This window comes from Neohortaea acidophila (assembly GCF_010093505.1).
Source record: "Neohortaea acidophila strain CBS 113389 unplaced genomic scaffold BDY17scaffold_1, whole genome shotgun sequence".
Lineage (NCBI taxonomy): Eukaryota > Fungi > Ascomycota > Dothideomycetes > Mycosphaerellales > Teratosphaeriaceae > Neohortaea > Neohortaea acidophila.
The window spans coordinates 2,423,810-2,443,375 of NW_022985510.1; the positions used below are offsets into that span (position 1 = coordinate 2,423,810).

Below are 19,566 nucleotides of genomic sequence, written 5' to 3' on the forward strand. Positions count from 1 at the left end.
ATCCTCGAACAATTTCAAGCGGTAGCTCTACCAGGCGAGATTCTCACGCCGCAGACTGCGCAATTATTGCCGCAGCTTGCTCAGCCAGCCCATAAACTGGTGCCTGCAAATGTGCGGTCATCGCTAGCGGCATAATGCTGGCATCCACCACCCGCAAGCCCTGCGTGCCCTTCACCCGACACTCGCTATCTACAACATGACCCATGGCTGCCGTTCCCGCAGGATGATAATAGCCGAGAGCGAAAGCTGCGATGCGTTCGTCGAGCTCCGCATCTGTCGATGACTTGCTGAGGGAACTCTGCCCAGGCGGAGGTACTTCGCCAGGCTCGAGGAAGGGCGCCAGTGCGGCGGACGACATGGCGTGCATGGTGGTGCGCATCGCTGCTCGCAGGACTGCGCGGTCGTGCTCTGTGCTCAGGGAGTTGGGATCGAAGACAGGATTGTCGAGCGGATTGGTGGAGCGGAGGGTGACGGTGCCGCGGGAAGTGGAAGACAGGCACACGTTCTGGCAGGTGATGTATTCCCCATTGAATGGTATCCATGGCATCAGCCCTCTCCCATTGGCCTATCGGTCTACTGGTCAGCACAGCAACACGGTGAGACAGCGGATGGTGATGAGACGTCACTAGATACGTTGGGACGAGCTCGAAGTCGCTGCGGGATCCCGGCTCAACCTTTGTGCCGTCGACTACTGCAGCCTTCTGCAGATCAGACTCCGGTGCACTGCCCGTTATCATCCAGTCCATCGGCAGACTGTGTGCATATTCGGGCTTGTTGAAAGCCGGCGAGCCCAGCGCAAGCCCGCGCTCGGGGTGTTTCAATTTCCAGACCAAGCTGACCCCGTGATGGTCCCTGAGGTTCTTGCCAACGTCTGGGGACTCCACCACTATCGGGATGTGGTGCTTATCGAGCTCGCTCTTCGGCCCAATGCCCGACAAAAGCAGAAGTTGCGGAGTCCGGATGGCACCGCAGCTGATAATCTGGAAGTGGTACGTGAGCACATTCACCTGCTCGAAAGGGGTTTCCTGTCCACACCACGACGCACCACTTCTTTCCTCGCCCGCAGTTGGCCTCCTTTTCCAGTAATCTCCACACCAGTGGCTCTGTTATCCTTAAGCAGAATCTTCGACACAACAGTGTTACACAGAATGTGGACGCCATCGAGTGGATAACAAGCCGCAGCATGCTGTCGCTTGAGCTCGTGCCAGCTCATGACCATCGAAGAAATACCGTTAGGATCACCAGAGTTCATGTCGTGATTGTACGGAAAGCCAATGGACTCATAAGCCTCTCGCATAGGCTCACGAAGGGGAAAGCCGCAATCGATGGTCCGCGTTCGAATCGGGCCTTCGAACCCATGCAGATGCGCGGTGGCAGCGCCCGCATCGTGCCAATGTTCCGAACGCTTGAAAGCCGGCAGCATGGATTCGTAGCTCCAACGACTATCCCCCACCAAGGCCGCCCAGCGATCGTAGTCCGCAGCATTACCACGAAGCCAGCCCGTGTAGTTGACCGCGCTGCTGCCGGAGAGAAGCCTACCGCCCAAGCTAGTGAGAGTCCTTCCGCCCAGGTGGACTTGCTCGGTCGATGTGTACGTCCAGTGCGCATCTGTGTCGTTCATCGACTGGGCCGCTCTTGGATCTTGAACCTTGGGATCAGAAGTCGCATCTTCCCCTGCTTCGATCAATGCGATGGAGAGGTGCGGATGGGCTTCGTGGAGGCGCGCGGCTACGACGCAGCCAGCCGTGCCGCCTCCTACGATGATGTAGTCGAAGTCGGTCTGTGGAGTACGCATGGTGTGGTACGGAGGCGTGCTGGAAAGTGAGCGTACAAATTCCGCGTTGTTCACAGGAACTCGTCCGCGGCCGTCACAGCAGCAAAGAGGGACATTGCAACGTAGATATCTTTGGGCAGGATGCCTGTTACATCATTAATGTAAGCACTGTCAGAATTAGTCAAGTCGCTTTCGGACCTTATGATGCCCTACAATGTCCAGGGCTGAGATGATCGGCTTCGGCTCTGCAAACTTTACATACCAGATAGTGCTGACAGCTCCCACGCTCACTGCATTACACGTAGATGGCCAGCACGTGCCTGCGCTTAGCCTCACGGACACAATCCGGAAAACTGCCCGCAATCGCACATGCACTACGCCGTTAACTCATCCAGTAACAGCGCATCCACAGCCGCACCTAAGAGCTCAATCGCCTGCACGCTCCCAAGCACCGGAGTGGAAAGATTCTGTCCGCACGGCGGAGTCTGCCACGCGCCCTTCAACGCCTCCTCAATAAATCGTAATGCGCCGGGCAAGCCGAGGATCGCCGCCTCATCATGATTCAGACCGGGATACGACACAAAAGCGATATTAGCGCCGTGCTGACACTGCTGCTCCACGTAGATCTTCTCGGGTTCATACGGGACGGTGCTGTCGTTCAGCCCGTGCCACTCGTAGCGTGGGAACTTGGGCACGGGGATCGGGAGCGAGCTCACGTTCATGAGGAGCGATTCGTCCGCGACGACCTTTGCGACGACCGGGTTCTTCATCGGGTCGCCGCCGTTGAAGTACGCGGGCGACGAGAAGTTGACGTTGGCGAACGCCGCGCCCGTCTCGACGATGCAAGCGTCGACGCCGCGGAACTTGGCGAAGGTTTGCTTGCCGAGCGGCGTGAGGAGCGTGTTCAGAGTGGCGTTCAAGGCAGGGTAGCCGTTGGCAAGCCCTACGATTGCACCTCCGGCGAGAGCGGCTCCCGACGCGCCGTTGAGTAGGGTATATGCCGCGCCGAGATCCACTGGTGTACCGCCGTACGCTGCGCCCACGATGTTAAGCTCTGGCGCGTAGGCCATGGCGAGAGAAGCGGCCCAGACGGTTTCATGGGCGCCGCCACTGTAGCCGAGAAGCGCTACGGCGGGCCGCTCACTGGCGATGTCCAGGCTGTTCTGCGCCGCGCGGATGCCGTCGAGCGTCGCTCGGCCTTCGGTGATCCCTACCAGCCATTCGGAATCTGCGTCTTCGTCATCCGAGTTGACGACGTAGTACCCCTGCGCCAAGGCAAAGGTAGCAATGGGCGTTAGGAAGGCGCCCAGGTAGGCCTCTTGCTCCGATGTTGTGTTGACATTGGCCCAGCTAGGAGCACACATGATGTTAAGCGCGTCCTCGGCGGCTTGGTAGGACAGGATTGCCGGAGGGGACAGGGGGGCCGCAGGGATGAAGACCGTCGTCACCGTGCCAGTGGCGTTGCCCTGCCGGTTGGTCGTTCGATAGAAGATCTCTCGCGCGTTGACGAGAGCGCCAAACTCGGTGCTGAAGACTGTACGGGCTCGGATAACACCTCCTGCAGCATAACTGGAAATGTTGTTGGGGATGACGTAAAACGGGTCTTCAGATGGAGTGGGAAAGGATGTGGCCAGAGGTGGATTGGAGCCAGTGGGCGTCCACAGTGCTCGGGCATCAGCGAGGCCTGCGAAGGCGACGGCAAGCCATGAGACAAGCATGATGGATGAGGACGTCTCGAATAAGTGTCACGTCGAAAACTTGCCGGCAAAGCGGTTCTTCTTGCAAGCTGTTGAAGACAATGGAGGAGTGAAAGCAGACTTACCGGCTACCGAGGACAGGTAAGGACATGATGTATGTATGGAGGGTGAGGCTGAGACAGTAACCCGGAAGGCAGGAAGGACGCCGGCATTTCCTCTCTCCGCACCCACGCGCATAAAATGCCGCTTGCCCCACGTTTGTCATGCCGTCCGTTCCAGACGTCATCTGATCTCATCAGTATCCGAATACGAAGATCCGATCAGAGCGACATGAAGACTCGGGATGGGCGATGCAGCCAGCCGTGCCAGTGTTCGGATTCGCAGCGCGAGACATTTACCCAAGGGTTCGGGACAATAAGCGTGCGAATTCTGCTCGGGCACGCTCGCATGGCGGCGTTGGCAGCTTGAAATATCGACAGACGCCATTTCGTATCGTATGTGTACCAATAATGCCGCTAGCCTGCGATGAATGCTGGCATCTTTGTGTCGAGAGAAGCATCTTGAGATTGTTTTCGAGTGCGACGAGCAAGTTGACGTCAAACTCGAGGTCAGGGTAAACTCTAGGTGCCTAGTGCTGACAAGGGCTGCCGATTCGGACTTGCATGTTCCGGAGCGTTTGTTAAAATTCCACGTCCTTCCCAGTAAGTTTCCCCGCATCCTTCTGCGCATCCTGATCGCCCTCCAGCGGCGGAAGGGAGAAAGGCTTGATGGCAAACTTCCTCCGACTGACCGTAAACGCCAGATCGTCTCCAATGCTGTTCTCGCCGCCTGCGCCGCCTTCGCCTTGCTCCGTGAGGACAGGGAGTTTATGCACGTGCACGAGTCCTTGAGGTTGGTCTTCGTTGCCTCGCGCGCCTCCGCTTTCTGCGAGGCTGTTGGAGGCGTCCATGAGGTGGGGGAAGGGGGTGAGTTCTAGGACGCCGTCGGAGAGGTGCTCTGCCCAGCGGATTAGACCTGAGGTGCGCGGGTAGAGTTCGAGGGGGATGGTGATTAATGCTGTCAGTTTGTCGGAGTATTGGAGCAGAAGTGCTCGCAGGGAGTGCAGGAAACGAGTGAAGTTTTCGGGACGGCTGGCGTGCGGGGGATAGATTGCTGGACTGAGGATGGTTGGTATGACTAGACGGTGGATAGTGTTTGGTGCGGATGTTTTGAGGCTCCGTTCTAGATGGTGAATGACACTTTCGAATGGGGTTGAGTTCGGGGTGGTTTGAAGAGTGTGGATTTGAGCATCGGAAGGGATGGAAAGACGTTTGCTCAAATCGAAAGAATGCTGGAAGGGAGTGTCGATTTCGCGACCTGGAGAAGAGATGGTACGAGATGGTGCGGCTGGACTTACCGTTAGTGTCTGTGGAGGATAGTAGAAAGGGGATAGAGCCCATGGCATGCCTACGCACCTCGTTCACCTACAACTCCAACATTCTCATACCGCCATGCAATCTTCATTCGCTCGCTCTCAGAAGCCGTGACTTCCCTCCTACCCGCATGCTTTTCCTCCAGCAATCCGGGCAACTCCCTCACCCAATGCTCACCCACGCCGACAATATGAACGGTGTGTCCATGGCAAATGCCCTGCGCGGCGTAGTATCTCAGCAATGCGCCAGAGAAGTCGGTAGTCCCGCTTTCCTCGACCAACAGACTCGATCCGAGGATCAGACCGCCGTGGCCACCCAACAGAGCATCGAGCGATGGAGTGCCGGTAGATGTGACTGTATGGGAGCTCAAGGATGACGGCTTGACACCGAGTGCGCTCTCTTTGACGGGGGCTGTGTCAGATGGTGGACGTCCGAGAACGACATTGCGCTTCCGGAAAGCCATTCATCTCTGATTATTGCCGTGGTTGGTCGCATGTGTCGAAGTCTGGAGGTTTCGCTTTTTCAAGGGCAGAATTCGTGGCGCTGGGATGTCTTGGACAAAAGTCGAGGTATCAATGCCAGTGTGCTCCACGACCACAGGAGTCGATACAATGTCGAGACACCCGATGATTGATGTTCCAGCTGCCGTAAAGATCACTCTTGCTCCTCCCTCTCCAGAAAACTTGGATCAAACTCGACCTTCTTCTCAAACTTCTTCCACCACTCCTCAAACGCCTTCAAAGGCACCGTGTCACTCCCAAAACTCGCCAGGAAATTGAATGCATTCTTGATGATCCTCTGCGCAAGCAACTTGGTCGTGACCGGGCCATCAGAACTCGAGTTCCGTAGTACCATTGCACCGCCGGGAGCGGTGCCCTGAGGCGTGCCAGTCTTCAGATTCGCGAGCTGCTGCTCCACCTGCGCCGTCGGCTCAATAGATACCCCGACTACAATATCACCATTCGCAGTAGAAGACGCAGCCGCACCAGAAACCGTGGCCGGATCATCAGTCATAACATCGCCATCAGCATCCGTCCCATTGCCAGCCTTGATCCCGCTGACTTTGAAAATGGCGCTTTCCTTCCCCGGCCCAATGCCGCCTAGAAGTCGAAAGTCCGCAGCCGGGGGAATCTGCACGTAAACCGTGGCGGCGGTGTCAGGGGGGAGCTGCACGCCGGGCAGGATAAAGAGGACGATGTGGTTGAAGGGCGGGTTGGGCGGGATGCGGAAGACGTATTGCGCTTCGGTGATTTGTTGCGGGGCTGCGTCGACGGGGCGGCCGGAGATGATGATGCCGAACATTTTTCATAGCAGCTGGGCGAAGGTCTCGGGAGACTCGGGGGTCTGGTGAGGGTGAGGCCAGAGTGCAGTTTGATTGAAGCTGCTATGGATGTTTTGGTGGAAGAGGCGCTGACGTCGGCGTTGGATTGCAGCTCCAGCTTCCCTCCGCTTTCGGGTTCGACCTCAACAAGCTGCTCGACCCCTTTCTTCCCTTGAATATTTCGAACGCCAACTGTGATAAGGTGTACCGCTTACGAATCAGGTCCAGGACGTTGATCAATGCAGCAATGGACTCCTTCAATCTAGACAAACTCAAACAATACATCCCCAAAGAGCTGCCCAGCGTCCAGCTCCCCTCCTGGCCCCTCACACCCTCTCGCAGCGCCCAAAACGAAGACGACGCCGACATCCCAACACTCCAAGACGAAGAGCTGAACGACAATGGAGCCGCCCTGTCCTTTGCCGAGCCCAAAGCCATTCCTCCAGGCCCAAAAAGCAACCTGGACCTCATCAACGAATGCGACAACTTCCCTTACTACAATGTAAATCGCCAGCTCTACCTCGCCCACGTCAACACCTACTACGCTCTGTCCGTGCACTCCCACCCCGACACAGAACTCGGCTACGTCCTGCCCTCCGTAGCGCAGATATTCCGTGGCTTACCTGATTGGAAGGTCGACGACGATGAACGAAGACTCACGCTATTGACAGGCGAGTCAGAAGAGGAGCGCACAAGAGTTGTCGCGGCGACTACACAAGCAATGAAGGCTACGGGTCACTTCGCCGTGCTGAAGGGCTGGAGGAATGAATTATACCCCGTTTACGGGCCGAACAGGGAGCTGCTGTTCAGTATCGAGCGATCCGCGAGCGCGCTGTTCGGCATCGTGACATATGGGGTTCATTTGACGGCGTACACGAAGAGGAAGCAGGACGGCGAGGGACAGGACGAAACGGAGGGGATGCGGATATGGGTGCCGAGAAGAGCGGCGACGAAGTCAACGTATGGTGGAATGCTGGACAATACGGTTGCAGGAGGCATGGCTACCGGCGAGACGCCCTTCGAGTGTCTTGTACGGGAAGCCGACGAGGAGGCGAGTCTGCCGGAAGCGGTGGTGCGCAAAGGTGTCAAGGCTGTCGGCACCGTCACGTACTTCCACATCCGCGACCATCGAGCAGGAGGCGAGACGAAGCTGTTGCAGCCCGAGTGCCAGTACGTGTACGATTTGGAGCTGGCCGAGGACGTTGTGCCGAAGCCCGGGGATGACGAGGTGGAGGCTTTCGAGCTCAAGACGTTGGAGGAGGTCAAGCAGGCGCTCAGGGATGGCGAGTTCAAGCCGAACTGTGCGCTCGTCTTGCTCGACTTCTTCATACGCCATGGCTTTTTGACCGAAGACGATACTGGGTTTATTGAGATTGTCGCCCGGCTGCACAGACGGCTGGACTTTCCCACGAGGTAGCCTTTGCTCGAATTGATCACGATAGACCACCCGCCTGACCACGCCACGGTCATGCATGCTTCAAAGCTCTTTCCTTTTCCTTCCACCAACGCCGCGCTAAACTTGTTCAAACCCAACAGAGTGTCCCTCGCCGCCCTTCTCATCTCTTCAACAGCATGTAGACGTAATCCTGCCGCAGCGGCGAAAGTTTCTTGTACGGCCCATCAAGCAGCAACAGCAACCCCCCAAACGACACATACACCTTACTACGCAAACGTCAGCCTCGCCCTCTCGCAAACAACCACCCAAACACCGCACTCACATATTCGCCCCATCCCCCGGATCATGATGCCGATAAACCTTCCCATAGCAAACATAATCCCACAAACTCGCCAGCGTCTCCTCATTCCCCTTATCCCGCCACCCGCGCTCGTCCTTGGTGCCGTCGAGATTCAGCGTCGTCGCGATCAGCATCGTCACTTGCTCCCCTGTGGCCACGGGGAAGAGCTCGCTGTTGATGTCGAGCGTCAGGCTGGTGTCGGAGGAGGCGGTCAGGCCCATGATGCGCGCCACACGGTCGTACGTTTGGTCCAGCACGGTGGTGATTTGGAAGGAGTCTTCGTAGAGGGCTGCGTCGGTGGACATTGTTGCGGTGTTTTGGGGGGGTTGGAGGGAAGGTGGGGGGTGGGAAGGGAGGGTGTTGCGGAGGGAAAGATTTGAGGTTGGCGGTCGTGAGATTTTTATGGGGCGCGTAGATTGGAGCACGGGCTGAACTTTTCATCATGGGAGCTCCACAGCCTTGCATGGAGTGCATGTGAACTGGACGTATTACGATCTCTGATCTTCAAGTGAGTGGTTTCTCAAATGCACTCGAGACATACGCTCGTACGGCTATCAACTACCTGCTCTCGTTCCAATTCCGTCTCGCTCGAGGCATCACAGGAGTGCTCCAGCAAGTCCTTCGCATTCGAGAACCGACTTGCCCTACCACGAAGAGGATTGACCTGGGTCATATGTGGCCCAGCATCGTCGGCGTCATTAACAGACGCCCTTTGCACTGTAACAGGTGACAAGACTCCGTGGAGTGCACCCTTTTCGTGTGTAAGGCTCCGTAGCGAGTGAGCGATGCGCGGTCTGCAAGGATTGCGGAAGCCTTGAGATGTTCTCCAAACAAGACGACGCCTTCAGCCGCCAGGCCCCAGGTCTCTCATACGAAACCTGCCCGACGCCCCAATCTCATCAGCAAGATCGCCCATCCTACACAGCGTTCGCGGCTGCGACTTCCGCATCCGCTCCACGCGCAGCGCCGTGGCACACCGAATGGCCAGCACCCATCCCAGCTCGGCGCTGGCGCCGATCTCGCTGTAGAAATTCTCCACCAGCGCCATGCACGTGTCGAGGAAGCCGGCCATGCCCTGCGACGGAACTTGGCTGAGAGAGTAGACGGATTTGCAGAGGTGATCTGCTGAGTCCTGCGCGTGGCGCAATATCTGTGCGCCCGTGGCGGGATGAAGGTGTGCTTCTGCGGAGGGGAGGAAGTGCAGGATGCGGAGGATGGTGCACTCTACGATGAGCCCGAAGAGCCAGTACTCCAATAGCGACAGGGTGAATCCCGTGCAGCTCATCGGGGTCGGGAAGCGATGGAAGCGTTGGAAGGTGTGGTTGGTGACCAGCACCACGTGCTCTTCGACCTCGTCGTTGAATTGGCCGGGCTGGGATGTCTCCACGCTGTCTTTCCAGCTCTTGAACTCTGCAAAGGCCGAGTCGCTCTGGAGCAGTTGTTGCAGAGTCGATAAGTAGCTTAGAAGGTCGTGTAGGAGGCGTTCGGCAGTGTCGGCGCTTTGTTGACCTTTCTTGCTGAGGAGGACATCGGAGTGCTCCAGGAGTTGGGGCAAGCGCTTCACGACGCGGTCAAACATGCTTCGTGAGCGATTGACTTTTGTACGCATGACTTGAATAGACGTGTCAGAGAAGTCCAACCACTCTGGCTCCGTCCAAATGATGGCTCGTCTGTTCGCAATGCCGATGAAGAAGGTGGGCACTTTGATATTTCTGTAAACCGCGACATCCCAAGGCGAGCACACGGAGAGGATCGAAGGACCTTTGGCTTTCAAGAACTCATGCGCGCCCCAGTAGTGGACCTTCCATGCGTTGGATTGAAGATGTGGCATGGGTGTGTAGTCGGCGTACACACAGAGCAGCAAGATGCATGTGACAATGTCAGCGGGGGGGATTTTGGTGTCCTGTCGGGGGACGAGTTGCGCGAGGCCACGCAGGACGTTGCCGTAGTATATTTGCGATTGCTGGACGAGTCGATCGTCGTGATGATGCTCGCCGATATGGCCGAGACATATTGCGCGTAGGGCATCGGAAAGCATTTGATTGGAGGAAGTGTCAATGTCCGGAAGGGCTAGCAAGTGGGACTGACGATCGAGCAGGCTGGCTTTCGCCTTGGGTACGGAAAAGTGCAGGTCGAGGAAGTCACTGAGCATCTGGATTTGCTCCGTGGCGGACGGATCGATCGCGAGAGATAGCCGATGTGCGGCAGCATATGCGCTGCCTGGTGCCAGGATGAGACTGCGCGACAGGCCCTGCGCATCATCATCGTCGTCGTCGTCGTCTTCAGCCGTGAACACCGAACCAGATGTAATATCCTCCCCAGAATCGGCCTCCGACACCGACCCTATGCCAGAGCTTCCCTCGTAAAAAAGCTTTCCAGTAGGATCAAAAGGCAAAGCGCGCCGGCCAGGGAGAATGGTGATCTTCCGATCTTCCTGCCACTCCATCAAGTCTGCACTACGCACACTGATGCTGCTTCGGGCAGACATCGTGCCTGCAGCCCGGAAAACCTAGCCCGCACTCTTGGGGTGGAGCGCGGCTTCCTCGTGGGTTTCGCGACCTCTATCGCCGGCTATGCGCACAGCATAGAGTCGCCGTTTGCAGAAGAGGCATAGCAAGGACTGGGAGGCACGAGTCTCGCGATCAACGACTCGTCAGTGGAAATCGCTCATGCACGTATCTGTGCGGGTGGGGGTGGTGGTGGTGTCGGTGGCAGTGATGTCGGTGGTGGCGGTTGATAGGTCGAGGCCGCTGGGGAGTCAGCTTTGACCTAATGTGAAAAGCGGGTACGGAACGCCGGCTCACCGCGCGGTACGATCTCGAGAAACGGCAGGTTGATCGAAGCTTGCATGCACACCTCACGGACGACGCCGCATTTCAGGTATAGCGTGGCGCGTTCTAAACTATCACCACACGTAATCAGATGCCCTAATTGGCCGCCCTACGAGCTATCTATCTAATTACTGCATGGCTTTACGGACAGTCGTCTTCGGCTCTGATATGGACATTATCGCGATTCTCAGGCATTCGCATGAGCGCACTGGCTTGTGGCACAACCCCTCTAAGTTTCGAGATCGCGTGCCTTTGCCCGCCGTTATCATTCGATGCCAATCTGGCGCGCGCTCCTGGGAGATTTCTCCAGTATTGCGGCTGAGGCGTCATCACTGACTCAGCAGCTCGCTACTTGCATGAGTTGGATGTGCATGTATACTTGAGCCTCTCTGTGCTCGGCCAGAGTTCATTCAATCACGGCCCGGCCAGCCGTCTCAAAGTTTTTCATCCGGCCATCGTGACGTCTTTCCCTTTCCCTTTCGCAGAGGCACGTGTCGATTCGCTCTCCGACTGCCCCGTCGCGGCTTCTCCAATAGCTTCCGCAAGCACCGTCCTGCTCATAGCAGCAGCTTTGACAGCGGCATCCATTAGCGCCTCCGTGTTGGTCGAGGCATCGCCCTTGAGCCAACATTCCGTAATCTCGTCTCGGGACTGCAGGTACGCGACCACGCACATTGCCTTGATTTCGTGCTCCGGCGGCGAAACGTCCAAGGCCACATGCTCCGTCTTCGCGTCATCGTCGATGACCAGTGCCGATATGCCGCCAGAGACGACATCCACGCAGTCGATGCCAGCGTCCACCAATGCGGCACTGGCTACCGTGATGCAACCCGCAAGCACACTCATCAAACCCCAGCCCGCTCCCTTCTCGGCGCCAGACCCATCCGCCCACCAGCCGTCTTCTTCGCCCTCCAAAATCGTAATCACGACTTCGCATCCGCTTTTCGGCCACCGGTCGCCGATAATCACCCCCCTTAATGCCGTCTCCAAATGCACGCCCAGATCTCGCTCGCTCGCGTCTCGAACGTACCCCCGTCGCCGCCTGGTCGCGAACGGCGCGAACTTGACATGCGTTGAAAGTAGCAAATTGGGACTGAAGGCCGCATTCCTGGGCAGTGGTCGCGGCCCATGTACGGTGCAGGTGATTTTCAAGCTTGACGATTTCGGCGTCAACTTCTCATCCTGAGCGGAAGATGGTTGGGGAGGTATCTCGTAGTATGCGCTGCCACTTGCCGACGGCACCACGCCTGTCCGTAGAAAGATCTTGCGGTGCTCATCCGGTCCTCTTGTCCGTCTGGGCCTTTTTGGAGGTTGCTCATTGCTGGTGAAGGTGAACACGGGTGGCGCAGTGCCACCCGCGGGTGCATTGATACGGCGGCGATCCGCCTGCATTGCTATCGAGATGTTCTGATCATGTGCATCTCTGCCTGTCGATTGCGAACAGACTTGCCCAAACGCGAAGTATCAAGTGTCAAAATGTAGAAAGCTTATCGATAGACCGCCACGCGCAGGGTCGGCGCACGGGCCATGCAACGTCACATCCGCCGCCGGCACAGCCACGTCAGGCAACCGCCCACACCGAGCAGAGATTACTCTTCCCTCTTCTCTCCTGCGCAAACCACAACCAACACCAGCAAATTACTTCGACTCCCCCACCAAGACCACCATGTGCGGCAGCGACATCTTCCTCGGCCTCATCGCCATCCTCTTCCCGCCCATCGCCGTCTGGGTGAAGAGAGGCATTTGCGGTGCTGACAGCATAATCAACATTCTTCTCTGCGGTACGCTTGCCCCTGCACTCACGACTTGCATCCACGCTCCTACTAACGCTCCCATTCAGTTCTCGGTTTCCTTCCCGGCCTCATCCATGCCTGGTACATCATCGCCGTCACGCCCGACCCCACCTACGTCCAGTTGCCACAAGATGCCGAGCAGGGCCGCGTGACGTATTACTACGTGCAGACGGGGCCTCACTACGGCACTACGGCTCAGCCGGGGCAGCAAGGCTATGGAACGACGCAGAGCGCGGCGCCGAATGCCTCTGGTTCTACTCAGCCAGCGCAGGCAGCATCACGGGAGGAGGTGCCGCCGACTTATCAACAGGCTGTGGGAGATCACAAGGTTCAGAAGCCGTAAGGAGACTGAGGTTGGGATCGGGGAGTAATGAAAGGACGTAAAGGTAGCCACTTGGGAGAGGAGATGCGACAGGAGTTCTGGGTTGTATGTGGATTTGATGCCCCATGATGATCGGTGGAGGGTTCTGGAGTTGGTAATTGTTTTAAATGAAGTTTGGTCAGGTATCTTGCGAGCCATCCTAGACGTTCGACTCTATTTCTCACCCATCCGCCGTTTTTCCCTGCCTTCTTGTCGCTTTGGACTTCGCTCCTTCAACAGCTGTTGCGTGTGCTTCAGTAGGCGAACCATCCTCTCCCCTCTTCTGCTCGCCCGTGCCAGTCTCCTCCCTTCTCCCAATAATCACCGAACCCGCCACAAGCAAGCCTGCTCCAACCCACCATAGCCCTACAAGATCATGGATCAATACAGCAACATGACACCAGCCTACGCATGCAAACATACCCGACAATTCTTCCCCGAAAATCAAAGCTCCCAACAAAGCCGTAATCATAAAGTTCGCACTCGTGTTGATGACGCTGACCCGTACAGTGCTGTTCGCAAGTGTCAAGGCGCGAGTGAATAGCGCCCACATCACGCCGTTGAAGGCTAGATTCATGAGGAAGAAGAACTAGATGTGCCGCACGTCAAATCTTTTGCATCAATGTGTAGCAGCAAAGGAGGTGCCATACGCCTCGCACAAGGTAGTCGACTGCAGTGCTCTGCTCATTTAAGCCTAGCGAGTAAGAGATCTGGGCGGCCCAGGCTGTTGTGAGATGTGTTGTCGTGAGCTTTGCAAAGGCGCCGTTGAGTGCAGCGCAGCCACCGCTCGTAATGGCGTAGAGGAGCCATTGAGTCTTTGATTCGGACATTACATCTCGTGTCTTGCTTAGGATAGAGAAAGGAGAAGGATGTCGAACGCTGGGAGAGTGTGTAGACGCCTGAGTAGGGAAGCTGGAGTTTCAGAGGCCCGTGCGGACTTTCTACTTCTCTTCGAGCAGATTAACGCCCTTCACCTGACCTGTCCGAGTCTCGGTCAGTCTGGAATTGAAGCCAGCGAATTTTACGGTCCTCTTATGCTGGTGTCTCAATGTCTGACACCATCTGTAGTCGGTAGATTGTCGGCCGAGGTGAACCGGCGCTGACGGTTTCCCTCCGACCCTCTCCTTCTAAGTGAGGGAGGCACAGTAATGGGATGGAGAGCATGTTTTCTGAGTGTACTGTCTATAGAATACACGGTGAATGCAGCGGGATGTCGCTCAGTCAGTCTCGTTTTGATCTTGTAATCTCCAATAATATTCCCAAATACCGTCGCCCAGGGCCGCTTCTCCGAACTCCACGCTAAAGTGATCTCATAATGTTCATTCCAATTGCGCTCGATCGTCGAAAAGAGCTTGCAAGCGTGCATAGAGCCCAATATGACCATATCAAACTCCAATCACTTCTCAATTTTGATGCCTGTGGGGGTCTCAAGCTTCGGCTCTTGCTTTGTCTCACACTTCGGCTCCCTTGTAAACTCGACGGGTTCAGCCTTCACATTCTTCTCCGAGAGCGGATCCTATGCCGCCGTCTTATCCTTGGCCAAGCAGGCCACGATTTTGATCTTCTCGGCGTCGAACTGGTTGTTCCCGTCCATCTTGAAGTGGATGTCTTTGATGATGAACGTCCAGACTTCGTCGCAGAAGCGGTAGGTATCTAGGTGGCCCTGCGGAAGAATAGATTAGTTAAGTCTAAGTCACTGCGATGGAGAGGAAGAGAGAGGCTTACCTTGAAAGTCATCCTGGCCTTCACCTTTTCCCCTAGCACCGTTGCGATGCTCTGGTCGAAGTTCTGCATGATGCGAATGGCGAGCTGGGGTTCGATGCGCCGGCTGCCGATCAGATCATCCAGCGTGTCTGCTAGAGCGAGGCCGATGCTACGAGACGGTTAGTTTATGAACCCTCGCCGTGATTTGGCAAACGGGGTGAGCGTACGATGTGCCTCTGTAGAGCTCGTAAAATGCCGGCGCTGCTTGCGCCATCTTGCCTCCGGCTTCGACTTCTCACTCGAACGATATGTGAAGCGGTAGAATAGTCGGGTGTTGCCGCAGAGGAAGTGCGTAGTCCCTGTGTCGTTGATGTAGACGTGAAGGAGGAGAAGGGCTGGGGTTGGCATACGACAGGGCGAAGTCCGCGATGTTTGCTTAGTCACCCACGCCGACGGCAGTTCCCGCAGCGCTGGAGCATCTTCGAGCTGCGATGTTCAAACTCCAAAGATCCAGCGACATCATCACCTCTGCTTCACTCCCCGTCTCTCTTCGTGTTCTCGCCATGGGCGGCCTTACCTACGGTAGCTATGGAGCTACTGCAGCTTTCATCGTCGTCGGACTGTGTACGTACCGCTCAGATGACTTCCATCTAGCCCAGCAACTAACGGAGGCTTGATGATAGATATGCTCTTCAATGGAGAAGGAGAGGCTTTCAATGTATGCAGTACTATCCCGGCGATGCGCACAAAGACGGCGCGAGTCTGACAAGAGCACGAACAGGTTGGCGCCTTCCTCGAGTCAATATCCCCCTACACCTGGGCAACCTTGGGCATCAGCCTGTGCATCACGCTGTCAGTAGTGGGCGCAGCATGGTCAGTGTCCCGCGAAAGTGTCACATCTACAACGGCGGGGAGAGAAAAAGGCAGAAGGACTAACGAGCACACGCAGGGGCATCTTCATCACCGGCACATCGATCCTCGGCGGAGGCGTGAAGGCGCCGCGGATACGGACGAAGAACCTGATCTCCATCATCTTCTGCGAGGTCGTGGCTATCTACGGCGTCATCATGTCGATTGTCTTCTCGGCCAAACTCGAAGCGGTTGGCGCTGAAGCCATCCGCAGTGCGGGGAACTACTACACCGGCTACGCGCTGTTCTGGTCCGGCGTGTTGGTCGGAGGCTGCAATCTCGTCTGCGGAATCAGCGTGGGCATTAACGGATCGAGTGCCGCTCTGGCTGATGCTGCGGATCCGAGTCTGTGAGTTTGCAGCGCGCATGCTCTATATCCGTTGACAATGCTTTATGCTAACTAGTTGCTCAGATTCGTCAAAATCCTCGTCATCGAGATTTTCTCGTCCGTCTTGGGACTGTTTGGCCTCATTATCGGACTGCTACTCAGCGGGAGTGCGGATCCCCTCCAGGCTATTTGAAAAGTCGACTTACCGTAGAAGACCTTGAAGAAAGCGCGGTGACTGGACAGAGGCTCCGCGTAGCGACAGGGAAGCGAAACCGTTCGGCAGCATGTGAATGGCGTTGTTCGGTTGACGGGGGAGGCATGCATTCGACTTGAGCAGGCAACTGTATTTGTGTACATCATATGAAAAGAGTCACGTTTATTTCACCGCGTTATTCCGCCGCATATGCCCTTGAAATGATGAAACCCGCCTGACACTACTATCATCTGGGTGCTCTCATGCGTTTGCGCCATCGGTATGCACAGTACTCTGCCTCTGCTACGAACTATGATACACAAGACTACTACGATTCTTTCCGTGGTTTATTCATTACGATCGACCACGAGTATGTATTGGGAAAGGTGGGCTCGACACTGGAACTGCCAGAATCGGCCAAGCTTCGCCCTGAACCTCATCTCGACTTTCAACATGATCACCACCGTGCACAGCAGCTGTTCTTGATTCGACAATACACAACCCAAAAATGACCGACAACCCGAAATTCACCGCCTGCATCATCGTCGTCTCCGAAACAGCAAGCAAAGACCCTTCAAGCGACAAATGCATCCCAGCACTCCAAGAAGTCTTCGCCAATGATGGCCAAGGCAGGTTCACCGCGGAAGACACAGTCATCGTGCCCGACGATGTCTTGCAGATTCAGCGCGCGATTACGCAGCGGACGGATGGCGGCGAGGCGGTGAATTTGATTGTGACGAGTGGTGGGACGGGGTTTGCGCAGAAGGATGTTACGCCTGAGGTGGGTTTGGATCTGATGTCGGGCGGATTGGGTTGTACTAATTGGTGTCATAGGCTGTGATGCCCCTTATACACCGACATGCTCAAGGATTGGTGTGAGTTCGACTTGTTTGGTATTCATGCGTGGCTTCACCCGACTCACAGTGGACAGACATGCCATGCTCGCGGCGTCGTTGGAGGTCACGCCTTGTAAGAGCTCTATGAACGAACAAAAGTTCCACCCAGCACTGACATAATCCAGTCGCAATGATGTCTCGACCTGTAGCCGGAGTCCGCAACAACACACTGATCCTGACCTTGCCCGGCTCTCCCAAAGGCGCCAAAGAGAACCTCTCCGCCGTGATCAAGCAACTAGCACACGCCTGCCAACAAGCGGCAGGCGCCGACTCCCGTTCACTACATGTTGGTGGAGTGAAGAAACTAGAGCGAGATGCCGGTGTAGGCGTAAATGGAGCGCAGCAACACTCTCATTCTCACAATCACGGCCACGGCCATCATCATCACCATCACGGTCATGGACATCACGGACCACAAGCACACACCACTCCCGCCGACCGACCGCAAATATCCAACGATCCTAACGCAGGGCCGACAAGACGCTATCGCGAATCCCCGTACCCCATGCTTTCGGTGGACGACGCATTGAAGCAGATTACTGCGAGCACCCCAGGACTAGTAGTCGTCAAAGCAGCTGTCAACGAGGGACTGGTAGGCTCTGTTCTCGCCGAAGACGTGGTCGCTCGCGAATCCGTGCCCGCTTTTCGCGCGAGTATAGTCGATGGGTATGCGGTGATTGCGAGCGATCACGTCCTAGTACCCAGCACGAAAGGCGTCTTTCCCGTCGCGAGCATCTCACACGCGCAAGCGGGGGAAGTGCCAGAGCTAAAACCCGGAGAGATTGCTCGCATCACAACTGGTGCGCCGTTACCACCGGGTGCTACTGCTGTGGTGATGGTGGAAGATACTGTACTGCGCTCTCAAACTGATGACGGCACAGAGGAGAAGGAAGTAGAGATCCTCACGGACGCCATCAAACCCGGCGAGAATGTCAGGGAGATAGGGAGCGATGTGAAGGCTGGCGAGGTGATTATGAAGAAAGGCGAGGGCATCACTGCCGTTGGCGGGGAGTTTGGCCTCTTGGCTTCGGTGGGCACGCGAGAGGTTTCTGTCTACAAGAAGCCGGTGGTGGGTGTATTAAGCACGGGAGATGAGATTGTGCAGCACGATCGGGAGGGCGAGTTGAGGTTGGGGGAAGTGCGGGATACCAATCGCCCGACGCTCTTGACGGCTGTCAAGGGCTCCGGCTTCGAGGCAGTGGATCTTGGGATTGCGTCCGACAAGTGAGTAACTCTTACCCGACTTCCTACATTTTGTATCGCTAACATTGAGTGTCAGGCCCGGTGCACTGGAGCAATCCCTCCGCGACGCCCTGCGCCGCGTAGACGTCATCGTCACCAGCGGCGGCGTCTCAATGGGCGAGCTCGACCTCCTCAAACCCACCATCGAACGCTCCCTCGGCGGCACGATCCACTTCGGCCGCGTGTCCATGAAACCCGGCAAACCGACCACCTTCGCCACCGTGCCCTTCAAATCCGACCACGGCCAGCGAACAAGCAAGACCATCTTCTCGCTGCCCGGTAATCCCGCCTCGGCAGTGGTGACGTACCATCTCTTCGTGCTCCCGTCGCTGCATCAAATGTCCGGCATCAGCCCTGCGGGTTTGCCGCGAGTGAAAGTCGTGCTGGATCAGGATGTCAGGCTGGACCCGAAGAGGAACGAGTATCATCGCGTCGTCGTCTCCGCGCGGAGAGATGGACAGCTGTATGCGACGAGCACGGGGTTTCAGCGGAGTTCGCGGATCGGCAGCTTCAAGAGTGCGAATGCTTTGTTGTGTTTGCCGGCGGAGGAAGGGTCGCTGAAGAAGGGCGAGAAGGTGGATGCGTTGTTGATGGGGAAGATTGTTAGTGAGGTGTAGTTGCACTGGTTAAGGCGCCGCGCCTTGACACAAGCCCATATGCGCGGTTTCAACCCTTTGCAAACAAGCAGATCTTCACCCATCATCGTCATCATCATCGCCATCGTCGTCATCAAGATCCTCAATTCCATTCGAAAACTTGTCATCGCTCGCAGCATTGTCAATTGCTCCCACACCCCCAAGCGTGAGATCCGTCGTGGGAGCAATCGCAGCAGCGCGACGAATGCTGAGCCTCGCCCTTCGGATTGCTTCCTCCTCGGCCTTCTTGACTGTTCCAGAGACACGGACAACCTGGATTACACAAGACAAGTCTACCGGCTTAGGAAGATGCGTTGCAAAGGTCAAAGCTGCCCAGACCATGCGGTAGTGATCGCGAGACACGCGGATGATGGCGGTACTTGTTGCCGGGGAGAAGTACTTGACTGTGGGCATTGTAAGCCGACACGCCAACGCGAGATACGGGAAAAGCGTGCAGAGGGCACTCACTCTGAAGGCTCCCAGCAATCATGCCCGAGCCGTAATCGCCAAAGAGTTCAGACACGCCATCCCTGACGAGTCGTGCCAGCAATTTGGAGTCCATGCGATCGGGTGTTGGCCGTCGGAACTGCACGGTGTACGGTACGTCGTCCGCGGGCCGCTTCCAGGATCCATTGGCGACGTTGTTCGAGTCGGGGTAGAGAATGTTCACGAGCAGATAGCGGTGCTTGATTCGGACCATGATTGTGATGCCGAAGCTGGGTGAGAAGATATGT

General features: G+C 56.5%; 14 protein-coding genes across 14 annotated transcripts; 4 read left to right on the forward strand and 10 right to left on the reverse strand.

Moving 5' to 3' along the window:
• Positions 1-2: 2 nt before the first annotated feature.
• Positions 3-1,924, reverse strand: BDY17DRAFT_24008 (glucose-methanol-choline oxidoreductase-like protein). The gene is made up of 3 exons (XM_033730354.1): positions 1,046-1,924; positions 627-980; positions 3-565 (listed from the first exon to the last, which is right to left on the reverse strand). Exons 1-3 carry the CDS (start codon positions 1,793-1,795, stop codon positions 44-46), a joined length of 1,626 nt encoding a protein of 541 aa, XP_033594680.1. The 5' UTR covers positions 1,796-1,924; the 3' UTR covers positions 3-43.
• BDY17DRAFT_23994 (secretory lipase-domain-containing protein) lies at positions 1,879-3,602 on the reverse strand. The gene has a single exon (XM_033730351.1). It carries the CDS (start codon positions 3,490-3,492, stop codon positions 2,149-2,151), a length of 1,344 nt encoding a protein of 447 aa, XP_033594681.1. The 5' UTR covers positions 3,493-3,602; the 3' UTR covers positions 1,879-2,148.
• Positions 3,603-4,150: 548 nt separating this feature from the next.
• On the reverse strand, positions 4,151-5,346 carry BDY17DRAFT_244438 (Elongator complex protein 4; the record flags this gene model as incomplete). The annotated part of the gene is made up of 2 exons (XM_033730531.1): positions 4,151-4,862; positions 4,922-5,346. 2 exons carry the CDS (start codon positions 5,344-5,346, stop codon positions 4,151-4,153), a joined length of 1,137 nt encoding a protein of 378 aa, XP_033594682.1.
• Positions 5,347-5,537: 191 nt separating this feature from the next.
• BDY17DRAFT_314857 (uncharacterized protein) lies at positions 5,538-6,185 on the reverse strand (the record flags this gene model as incomplete). The annotated part of the gene is made up of 1 exon (XM_033735861.1): positions 5,538-6,185. One exon carries the CDS (start codon positions 6,183-6,185, stop codon positions 5,538-5,540), a length of 648 nt encoding a protein of 215 aa, XP_033594683.1.
• A 266-nt stretch (positions 6,186-6,451) lies between these two features.
• On the forward strand, positions 6,452-7,621 carry BDY17DRAFT_307386 (NUDIX hydrolase domain-like protein; the record flags this gene model as incomplete). Its single annotated transcript, XM_033735114.1, has 1 exon — positions 6,452-7,621. One exon carries the CDS (start codon positions 6,452-6,454, stop codon positions 7,619-7,621), a length of 1,170 nt encoding a protein of 389 aa, XP_033594684.1.
• A 139-nt stretch (positions 7,622-7,760) lies between these two features.
• Positions 7,761-8,245, reverse strand: BDY17DRAFT_320617 (uncharacterized protein; the record flags this gene model as incomplete). The annotated part of the gene is made up of 2 exons (XM_033736484.1): positions 7,761-7,866; positions 7,923-8,245. 2 exons carry the CDS (start codon positions 8,243-8,245, stop codon positions 7,761-7,763), a joined length of 429 nt encoding a protein of 142 aa, XP_033594685.1.
• A 53-nt stretch (positions 8,246-8,298) lies between these two features.
• Positions 8,299-10,726, reverse strand: BDY17DRAFT_290268 (uncharacterized protein). Its single transcript, XM_033732481.1, has one exon. It carries the CDS (start codon positions 10,426-10,428, stop codon positions 8,785-8,787), a length of 1,644 nt encoding a protein of 547 aa, XP_033594686.1. The 5' UTR covers positions 10,429-10,726; the 3' UTR covers positions 8,299-8,784.
• Positions 10,727-10,766: 40 nt separating this feature from the next.
• On the reverse strand, positions 10,767-12,221 carry BDY17DRAFT_290269 (3' exoribonuclease family, domain 1-domain-containing protein). The gene has a single exon (XM_033732482.1). It carries the CDS (start codon positions 12,161-12,163, stop codon positions 11,216-11,218), a length of 948 nt encoding a protein of 315 aa, XP_033594687.1. The 5' UTR covers positions 12,164-12,221; the 3' UTR covers positions 10,767-11,215.
• A 216-nt stretch (positions 12,222-12,437) lies between these two features.
• Positions 12,438-12,907, forward strand: BDY17DRAFT_320620 (uncharacterized protein; the record flags this gene model as incomplete). The annotated part of the gene is made up of 2 exons (XM_033736485.1): positions 12,438-12,552; positions 12,612-12,907. 2 exons carry the CDS (start codon positions 12,438-12,440, stop codon positions 12,905-12,907), a joined length of 411 nt encoding a protein of 136 aa, XP_033594688.1.
• Positions 12,908-13,223: 316 nt separating this feature from the next.
• On the reverse strand, positions 13,224-13,755 carry BDY17DRAFT_240622 (uncharacterized protein; the record flags this gene model as incomplete). Its single annotated transcript, XM_033730364.1, has 3 exons — positions 13,224-13,291; positions 13,349-13,514; positions 13,576-13,755. Coding segments are annotated over 3 exons (414 nt in total), but the record flags the coding sequence as incomplete, so codon positions are not given.
• Positions 13,756-14,441: 686 nt separating this feature from the next.
• BDY17DRAFT_245023 (transcription initiation factor IIA, gamma subunit-domain-containing protein) lies at positions 14,442-14,800 on the reverse strand (the record flags this gene model as incomplete). The annotated part of the gene is made up of 2 exons (XM_033730593.1): positions 14,442-14,588; positions 14,651-14,800. Coding segments are annotated over 2 exons (297 nt in total), but the record flags the coding sequence as incomplete, so codon positions are not given.
• A 340-nt stretch (positions 14,801-15,140) lies between these two features.
• BDY17DRAFT_290277 (uncharacterized protein) lies at positions 15,141-16,250 on the forward strand. Its single transcript, XM_033732483.1, has 5 exons — positions 15,141-15,253; positions 15,313-15,347; positions 15,411-15,502; positions 15,579-15,887; positions 15,951-16,250. Exons 1-5 carry the CDS (start codon positions 15,193-15,195, stop codon positions 16,057-16,059), a joined length of 606 nt encoding a protein of 201 aa, XP_033594691.1. The 5' UTR covers positions 15,141-15,192; the 3' UTR covers positions 16,060-16,250.
• A 317-nt stretch (positions 16,251-16,567) lies between these two features.
• On the forward strand, positions 16,568-18,814 carry BDY17DRAFT_244581 (uncharacterized protein; the record flags this gene model as incomplete). The annotated part of the gene is made up of 5 exons (XM_033730547.1): positions 16,568-16,840; positions 16,894-16,934; positions 16,991-17,028; positions 17,081-18,179; positions 18,235-18,814. 5 exons carry the CDS (start codon positions 16,568-16,570, stop codon positions 18,812-18,814), a joined length of 2,031 nt encoding a protein of 676 aa, XP_033594692.1.
• Positions 18,815-18,889: 75 nt separating this feature from the next.
• On the reverse strand, positions 18,890-19,532 carry BDY17DRAFT_320624 (Rpp14/Pop5 family-domain-containing protein; the record flags this gene model as incomplete). Its single annotated transcript, XM_033736486.1, has 2 exons — positions 18,890-19,236; positions 19,301-19,532. The coding sequence occupies 2 exons, from the start codon at positions 19,530-19,532 to the stop codon at positions 18,890-18,892; spliced, it is 579 nt and encodes a 192-aa protein (XP_033594693.1).
• Between the last annotated feature and the right edge of the window lie 34 nt (positions 19,533-19,566).

Bases quoted from the DNA above. Each gene is read 5' to 3' on its own strand.
- BDY17DRAFT_24008 (XM_033730354.1), bottom strand. From the start codon at position 1,795: ATGCGTACTCCACAGACCGACTTCGACTACATCATCGTAGGAGGCGGC. The intron at 981-1,045 runs GTGCGTCGTGGT...TACCACTTCCAG, and splicing joins TGCGGGCGAGGAAAGAAGTG to ATTATCAGCTGCGGTGCCAT. The intron at 566-626 runs GTGACGTCTCAT...GTAGACCGATAG, and splicing joins AGCTCGTCCCAACGTATCTA to GCCAATGGGAGAGGGCTGAT.
- BDY17DRAFT_23994 (XM_033730351.1), bottom strand. From the start codon at position 3,492: ATGCTTGTCTCATGGCTTGCCGTCGCCTTCGCAGGCCTCGCTGATGCC.
- BDY17DRAFT_290268 (XM_033732481.1), bottom strand. From the start codon at position 10,428: ATGTCTGCCCGAAGCAGCATCAGTGTGCGTAGTGCAGACTTGATGGAG.
- BDY17DRAFT_290269 (XM_033732482.1), bottom strand. From the start codon at position 12,163: ATGCAGGCGGATCGCCGCCGTATCAATGCACCCGCGGGTGGCACTGCG.
- BDY17DRAFT_290277 (XM_033732483.1), top strand. From the start codon at position 15,193: ATGGGCGGCCTTACCTACGGTAGCTATGGAGCTACTGCAGCTTTCATC. The intron at 15,348-15,410 runs GTATGCAGTACT...GAGCACGAACAG, and splicing joins GAGAAGGAGAGGCTTTCAAT to GTTGGCGCCTTCCTCGAGTC. The intron at 15,503-15,578 runs GTCAGTGTCCCG...GAGCACACGCAG, and splicing joins TCAGTAGTGGGCGCAGCATG to GGGCATCTTCATCACCGGCA.